An 8,848-nucleotide genomic window follows, 5' to 3' on the forward strand; every position below is an offset into this window, starting at 1 on the left:
GGCTGGCGATTGAAACCAAGCGTTTCCATCTGGAAGAGGAGAAATTCCGCTTCAAAAAGGAAATGCTGCTGGAAAAGCAGAAACAACAAAGTCAGCAATTGGAATATCAATTGCAGCTGCTTCAATACAAGAAGCAGAAGCTTGATTTTGAGATGGGACGGACAACAGCTGGTAGTACTGATGCGCAAGATGATCACGGAGAGACGGACCTGGACGATAGTGACGAGTAATTCACCACTATTCTTTTTCATTCCTCATCAATAATTTGAATAACGTCATTGTTTTGAAGAGACAGAAGACTAGAATGAAAGGTTAGCTTCAGTCACAGACTTCAGTTTCAATTATGTCCAAAACTATTTGCAGCACTTTTGACATCATTGGTTGAGCCAATCCAATAAAACGATCGTTTACTACGCCCTTCTGGTAGTTACCTTCCGCAAAAAATCTCAAGGATGCTGCTAGCATGATCATGGGAGGAACCGATGTGGAGAGCTGCACTGGGTTGATTTTCGCAGGTACTTGAAGATCTCCTTGGATACCCGGAAGAATAGAATGAAGCTGAAAAATGTGTATGAAGGATATTTGATTTGATCTTAGCATTTACCAATTTTAGCAAGGAATTTATCGCCAAATACTTACGATTTTTCTGTTTGATCCAGTGGATTAGAGGTGTCCCTTATCCGCCTACGTTCTACAGCAAAATTTGCATATTCCTCCTCGTCTTCGCTGTCGGTATCGAACCACAATTCCACACTCATTTTGGAAAAAAAAATCTTTCAACTCCGTCGATTTTCCTCGCAATTTTCAAAACAAAAACAAAAACAAAACAGCAAAGATGAGAGTGACACTTCTCGTCACACAAAATGAACAGGGCTATTCAGAACATCACTTCACTGTCACTGTCACTTCACCGTGTTCATTTTGATCACTTCACTGTACGTGACACCGGTAATAGGTAAAAAAAAAGTGAAAAGATGTGTAAGTGAGGTGAAAGTGAACGTGAATGTGCGAACCGTAATACATGTCGGTTCATCTTACTGAGATCATCAGTCTGCTTCTCGAGGAGGACTTTACGGTAATTTCGCTTGGTTGCTCGTCCACGGCCACGCACTGCTGGTAGACCTCCTTCAGTTTCATCCGCACGGGCTGCATCATCATGCATAGGTTCGTTTTCCGTGACTCTCGGTTCCTCGACGCAGGGGACTATTGCTTAGTGTTCTTCAGTTGCGGCTGCACTAGACGAGTTCCAAAAACAGAACCTGAATTCACGAAAGGAGAATGTTGATTATGCTAGCAAATGTTTCAGTAGATTACCATTTTACCATTGTGATTGACCGCTGATTCCAATGAAAGGAGGCGAATGATGGTTTCTTCCAGATCGTTGAACGACTTCAGAGTATTTGGCCCACCTCCAGTGGCCCTCAACTCTTTCTTGTTATGCTGCAGCTTGTGCTTTATCTGCAGCTTTTTGTCGGTCCAAACCTGAAGCAGAAAGCAGAGAGGTTTTGCATAGGAAGTATTTCTTGTCGTTTGAAACACACGATTCAACTTACCTTTTGCCAGGCTGCAACACAACAAGTGGGAGGACCCAAACTGTTCAGTGAATCCGTAAGCGTCCACCATAAGGAAGTAACCGATTCCCGTGAACTTGTCACCTTATTTCCTTTCGCAATGTCGGGATTTTCCTCCATAAAGGCCACAATGCAAGCGAATTGTCGCGTGTTTGTCTTTTTCTTCCTAAAATGTATAGAAAGATTCAAAACATTAATAAAATAAGTAAAAATATTCAAAACTTGAACTTACTCCATCTTGCGTGACTGCTTTTCACCTTTGAAAACTATGGTGAAAAAAATCCACGGGAAGTGTCACTTTTTTCACCGAAATCTCGGTGACGTGGCAACCATAATAACACCGAGTTCATCCAAGTTGTCACTTCGGATGAACTCTTTCACATTCTGTCACTAGGGTGACTCCCGTAATAGGGTTGTATTCAATTCACTTTGTTTTCACCGTGAAGTGACACCCATAATAAGGGCCCAAATTTCGTTCCGCCATTAAGAGGCGGACTAATGAGAGGGAGGCAGAAAAAGGTGGCTTTAATGGCAGATATTGAAGAGATGTTTCATCAAGTCCTTATCAGATGGTTGGATCAAAACTATCAACGTTTCTTCTGGCTTCAGCACCAGCAGTATGGCTATGATTTTCGGAGCTGTGTCGTCTCCGTCAATTGCTCAATTTATAAAGAATTTCAATGCGAAGGAACTTGAAGATCCTGGAGTAGAACGTGCAACAGTCAAACAGCCCTACGTGGATGACAATTTTGATTCAACAGACACCGAAGACGAAGCAATTGATCTAACAAAAAAGATTATCGAGGCGCACAAACAAGGTGGATCTAACTGTAGCGCAGTTCTGGAATCTCTGAATCCCTCTATGAGAGCTGAACCGAGTGCGGATGTTCGTGCCCTTGGTCTGAAATGGCATCTTAATACTGACGAGCTTGTCTTTCCTAGGGACTTCCCGAAGTTTGATGTAAAGTTTCGTTCTGGAGCTGATATTCCTACAAAGCGACAGTTACTGCAATTCATGACGAGTATTTTCGATCCGTTGAATGTGCTTAGCCCAATCAAAATCCATTTGCAGATAATGTTTCAAGACTGACGGTCTGATTTCAAAGTGGACTGTATGGCTTGAACAAACCTCGATGCTTAAGGAGGTCCGGGTACCAAGATACTATTTTACTCATGTTCCTTCTTTTGGCAGTGTTGAACTTCATGCTTTTTCGGTAGCGTGAGATACATGTTGCATCGATACTTGGGCAAAACGCATGTTGCTTTAGTTCTTGCCAAATCAAGAGTGGCGCCTCCTAAATCGCAAACGGTTCCCAGGCTCGGATTACAAGGATGTGTTCTTTCTAGTCAACTGATGAAGGTGGTACAAGAAGAATTAGAAGTAGAAGTGACGTCAACGTACTTTTGGACGGACTCCAAGATTTGTCTGGCTTGGCTATGTACGAAGGAAAAATTGAACGCTTACGTAGGATCCGGCTCGAAGGACCAATGTTTTAGGCGGCTGGTTCGGAATCACACCGACAGTTCGCTCACCTGGGGACGTGACTGAAAGTTCTTCGAACAAATTACCGTAGGAACTTTTCTTTGTAAAGGTTCTTGAAAGGATTTTGGTTTTTATTTAACAGCGATATTTATCGGAAAACAGATTTTACTGAACTTGAATCAACAGTGGTTGTTAGAGCAACCGTAACGGTCGTTATCATTTGCACGACTATTTTAACAGCGCACAGCGCTCTCATTTTAGTTTAGTCACTTTTCTCCACACCGGTCGCTGCTATCGCTGGTTATCAATTTACTCGCCGTAGTCCGTACCGGTCGTGAGCATTTTGACATTTTTATGAATAGGAACCTTTCTCATGCGCTGCTATCGCGCTGCTAAATTTGGTAACGCGCTTCTCACCGAGAAGCCGACTGCTATTTTAGTTACTCGTATGGCAACCCCCGATACGGTAGCTGCGCTATGATGAGGGCTGCTAAAATGAGTTTAGCAGCGTACCGTTACGGTTGCTCTTAGGATAGTGAAAATTTTTGATTGAAGTATTCCTCATGGCTTACTATTTTCCAACAATTCTGATATCAATTTTTCCTAAGTTCTAAGGTTTGAAGCAAGGGGTGCGACAGGTTTACTCTAAGTTGCTTTTTTTGCAGCGAGTAACTCGCGAGTAGCTCAATGTACCTCAATATTTCAAGCATAACTTTTCAAAAGGACGTAAGTCGCAAAAATAAACAAATCGATGTTTTGCATCTAACCGAATATAACATACATCCTTTTCCTACGAGCTAATGAAAAACAAGGTTTGAAATTGTAGTGCATTATGGAAAATATATTTAATGAACGCCCTATGTGACCTTCTTTCATTGTATTTAAAACGGTGTTGATACACCCTTTTATTGTCAACATGACTTAACTGTTAAAATTTGATGATAACTTAAAAACTGCAGATACGCTCACAGTGAAGCGTCGTATGTGAAAAAAACAAAGCAACCACTATCAATCAGCAAATGCGTCAAGTTTGTATGTTTGTTTTTGTATTTCCGGGAGCAACATGTTTTTTATTTCAAAAGTATTCTTATAAAATTGCACTTTAATCTTGACTTTAATATTGAACTTCACATACCAATCTGACCAGCGCTTTCTTAATACGAAAAACACAAAACGTATAACATCTGACAGCAGATAATGCGGTGACCCTCTCATCTCCGCTTTTAACATCGATTTTTTCACAACTCTGGGTAGTTATGTAAATAAACCAACCAACCGACAATTCCTCAATAATGCTTTTCGAGCTGCCGACGTATCTTCACTGCAAAACAAAAACCGGTGTATCTGATTTGACGTTTGTGAAACCCCTTCTGTCAAATAGACGAATCATGCAGGGTGTATGTAACAATCAAGGTGTGATACCGACGAATAAATTAGGGTGTATGTGAGTAGTACACAAGTAAAAGGTGTATGATTTTGTTTTATCAAAAGTCTTGTCCGTGTTTGCAAAACTCGACATTTTTCACAATTCTCTTAAACGCTATCCCTTTATCCAACTAATAGCACAAACAGATTTAAAAGAATAGCATTAAATTTTAAATAGCATTTAATAATCTCATATAGACATTGCTATCCAATGTTTCTAATTACCTATCCAATGTTACATACGTCCTTTTGAAAATTTATGCTTGATTTAATCGACGTTCAGCGATTTTTTTTCTATGCCTACTCCGTTTACTCCCTTTAAGAATATGCTTCTCATATTAGACGACAGTTTTGTTTGTAAACAAAGTAAGCCCAAGTTTTACCTGAGGCTTTCGAATAGCTTGAATATTATGGAAGAACCTGTGCCGGTGCCTGCTTACTACCAGCAAGAAACTTACAGTTCCAGCCAGCTTTCAGCAGTTGTCCTCCTCAGCAACCAGTCCCAGTTGTCACTTCAAAAGGATCATCGCTGATCAAACAAGCTCTCCAAACAGCTATTCTTCTAAACATCTGGAATTTCACCTATAATCAACTATATCATATTAACAATATGATCCATTCAAGCCTTTTGCAATGGCGACCCGCAAAATATTGCTTCACGCACCATCTAGCGTTGAAAAAGGTCAGCAACAATCATTCAATAACAATCGAGGGATGCGAGTATAGCACTTATTACAAAAGTAAGAGTCGCATTATTTTTTATTAATTACATTGTGTATATTACTTTAAAATTTGTCTGACATGTTACTGTTGTCATCAAATACAATAATATGCTGAAATACATTTATTTGAAATTTTAAACGAATTTTCATTTGGTTTACCCCTCGTGACGCACACTTAGAAAAAATCACCGACTTCGGTAATTCATTTACCGAATTCTCAACAGCTGAACGGTCGGTAATGTTTTCGGTAATCGAGAACATTACCGAAAAATCTGTAAACTGGATCAGCAAAATTAGCTGTCAAATTTACCGAACGATCGGTAACGTTTACCGATGTGCATTGCTTGATTTGTAGTCGACTTTACCGGAGAACTGTAATTTTGAGGACGATATGCAAATCGAAAATTACCGAGAGATCTGTAATTTTTTAAAAAGGTAACCGACTCAACTGTAATTTGCTTTGTTATTGTTTCAAGGTGGCGGTCACTGCAACCAATGTAAACATTTGGCTGCTGTCGTGATCAATAAGTTAGTGTTGCAAATTGCACCACCAATGAACAAAACCGTTTTTGACGGAAGGATTCGGCGCTACACTGAAAACAAGGAAGCTTTGGAAGAATATTCCAAATGCTGTTTTCAGATCGTCGCCAACGGGAATGAAACTTGGACCGACAGAAAAAACAAGCAACAACATCGGCCATCTGTAATCGGTATTTATTTAGATAACGAAAATTAATTATTTGCGGAAAATATCTACGATTCACTCATTTTGGTGCCTCCATAATTTCACCTTTTTATTTTTCACAAGCACGAACGCTTTTAAAGTTGATCGAAAATAACAATATGGTGGATTTGACGTTTACCTAGACCATTACCGAACTCAGTAATGGAACGCTTTGTTTACCGAAACTTCAGTAAAATATTTCACCGAAGTCAGTGATGAAGCTGATTTACAGACCTGCCGGTAAAAATGTTTACCGTTTTCGGTAAATTATAATGAAATTACCGAAATTCGGTCATTTCATTTACAGTTTTCAGCAATATAGCGAGAAAATACCGAAACACCTGTAATTTTTAGCATTACCGATCTAAGACGGTAATTTTTTTTACCGAACGCAGGGTCTCTGTTTAAGTGTGCGATAAACAAATACATTGGTAGCCTTTTTGGCCACAGAGGTGCTTTCATCACTAAAAATTTGGTTCGCCAGCTAAGCGGAAGAGTGGATCATATTGTTAATATAATATATTTGCTATAATGCAACGATCCCATCAGCACAAATGATCCAGTACTGGAAAAAAGACTAAGTGATTTTCGACTCAAAAATGAGTAGCCTCAAAATAGCGTGTATGAAAGTTTGACAGACAAAATAAGGGGTTCGTGGATTTTCCCATGTTTCGAGGGGTGTATCGATTAGCTTAGGACCGAAGATAGTACTAGAGCTGAGCCAAAAAGTTGAGCACGTTTCTTCGGGACCTTCTGGTCTAAGAGTTACCTCTATGGTATTACCACAAACGAAGTGACAGACGGAGCGGCTCGAAGACCTTGGTGACTAAACTGCTATTTCAATTTTTCAGTGTACCACATGGCAACACCACTACTACTAGATTGTACCACATGGCAACACTACTACTGGATTGTTAATAGCATTTTCACCAAATGTATTAGAATGTTTTGGTTCTATCTCTTTCACTCTACTCAAAACTGAATTGCATAAAAAAAATGACAAAATGATACACTCTTTGCATACTGTCAAAGAATCATTGTACACAAAATCAACTTTGTTCAAATCAAAACAAAAAAAACTAACCCATCTGGTGGATGATGGCACAAGCTTCCAAGAAAATTCTATTACAGTGAACCACATTATTTTAATGGATTTCTTCGCCAGTTAGTCGTCTGTCACTTCGTTTGTGGTATTACTGTTGCGTCTTTTCAGAAGCATATGGGAATTTGGGAAGTGGGTCATATTGTACATTTATAATATTTGCTACAACACTCCACAGTTTTCGTTCTTCTATTTTCTTGCATTGGATCGCAGCTTGGTATACCGCATCCTCCATTCATGTGGTCTCCACTAACATCCTGCGGCGATGAATCCGTCATACCTGTAAGCAAATATTACATCCTTCGGTTGGGTATATGTAGTTAGTTTAGATTTTTTGTCTGAGTGCACTAATTTGACAGCTAAAAATACACAATTTGCATTAAAACCTTCAGCATCCCTTGATATCTACCCTATTTGAAGAGTAGAAGAAAAAAAACGTTTTTGTTGAAAATTCCGAGTATCAAATTAACTTGTATAAATTGCTTTCCACCATCAGCAAAAGCAAATCTGGGTTTCATTTGTGTACCCATCAGCAGCTGCTCTATCAATACACACAGCGTGGTTGGTTAAACTTTCTCCGATGGCGAAAAATCCAATTTCGCCTTCCAATCTATTTCCGCAAATGATTCTTTCCAGCCACTAACTTGCGAAAAGAAAAATTCCTCATTTTCCCAAGAAAAAAAAAACTCGAAAAGACCCTGTTGCGAAAACTAGTTTCGCCAATAACCATCGTGCTTCAGGGCAGCACAGCAACACAAAACGTAACACTCATTTATCTCCCTGCCTGCGCTCCGATCTTGTCTCGGCCAAAAAAGTTGCAATTTTCTACCGAAGGCAAAATGAACAAGATTGATGCCTTTTTCTCATCTCATATTGCAAATTGTGTAACGCGATACCCACATTCGTTATGGCGCCCATTTGAAAGGGACGCGGAAAAAGGGTTTCTCTTTGCAGCTGCCGTTTTGCGGGAAAATTGTTCTTTTTCTAATGACGAATCGGAAAGGATGTCCGAAAAATACGCCATGCTTTGAGAAAATGATTTCCACCGGATCGGTTGATTGACACCTTAGTGACATAACGACCAGGATTCACACCCTCGTAACGTAATTTAAGACCGCACCAAACACACTATCTGATGTGTCCTTCATAAATATCTACTGGTCGTCGTCGTCGTCGTCGTCGCACCCGCTCAATTATTCATAGAAAATGTCACAAAACTATTGCCCGGGATTGATTGCGATCTGATGAAGGCGGTGGAATGGCTGTCGCGTACGGTTTGAGGTTACTGTTTTCGCTATTTTTTTTATAGATTGTGTGCCTGATGTGTGGATGATGGCAACAAAAAATCCCACACACACACATGGATGCCATCTGTCGACGTACATTGAGGGGGTTTATTTCATGGAATTGAGCTTTGATTGAATGCTGAATGAATTTTATATTCATGGATTTATGTTTTCCAAGCAATGGTAGATGGTGATGGCGACAGTTGGATGATATTTAGTTTGTTGGAAATCTACGATAAGCGTCGAATATAGAAGAAGCGAATCATCTTGGCTTTTTGTTTGTTCAGAATTGCGAGCATGTTCCATGCGAACACAACTAACGAACAGACGGGGTGATTTACCGTTGCTGTTGGTTGAACTGAATTTACAGTGTACGAAATTTACAGTATCCCCCGCTAATCCAGCTCTCGTTAATCGGACGACTCGATAATCCGATAGCACGGTCTTTTATTGACCTTTCTGACGTTTATAACTCGCACACTTGCGTAATCCCATTTTCAAGTGCGATGTTATCAACAATCAATACGAAACTAGC

The 8,848-nt window shown here is 39.8% G+C and overlaps 1 protein-coding gene across 1 annotated transcript; it reads right to left on the reverse strand.

The window, feature by feature from the left end:
- Positions 1-467: 467 nt before the first annotated feature.
- LOC135715036 (uncharacterized) lies at positions 468-7,305 on the reverse strand. The gene is made up of 6 exons (XM_065238448.1): positions 7,251-7,305; positions 1,554-1,792; positions 1,323-1,482; positions 1,242-1,259; positions 1,014-1,203; positions 468-558 (listed from the first exon to the last, which is right to left on the reverse strand). The coding sequence occupies exons 1-6, from the start codon at positions 7,303-7,305 to the stop codon at positions 468-470; spliced, it is 753 nt and encodes a 250-aa protein (XP_065094520.1).
- Between the last annotated feature and the right edge of the window lie 1,543 nt (positions 7,306-8,848).

This window comes from Ochlerotatus camptorhynchus, unplaced genomic scaffold, assembly GCF_037179485.1.
Source record: "Ochlerotatus camptorhynchus isolate MF236.1 unplaced genomic scaffold, CSIRO-AGI_Acam_v1.1 ptg000788l, whole genome shotgun sequence".
NCBI lineage: Eukaryota > Metazoa > Arthropoda > Insecta > Diptera > Culicidae > Ochlerotatus > Ochlerotatus camptorhynchus.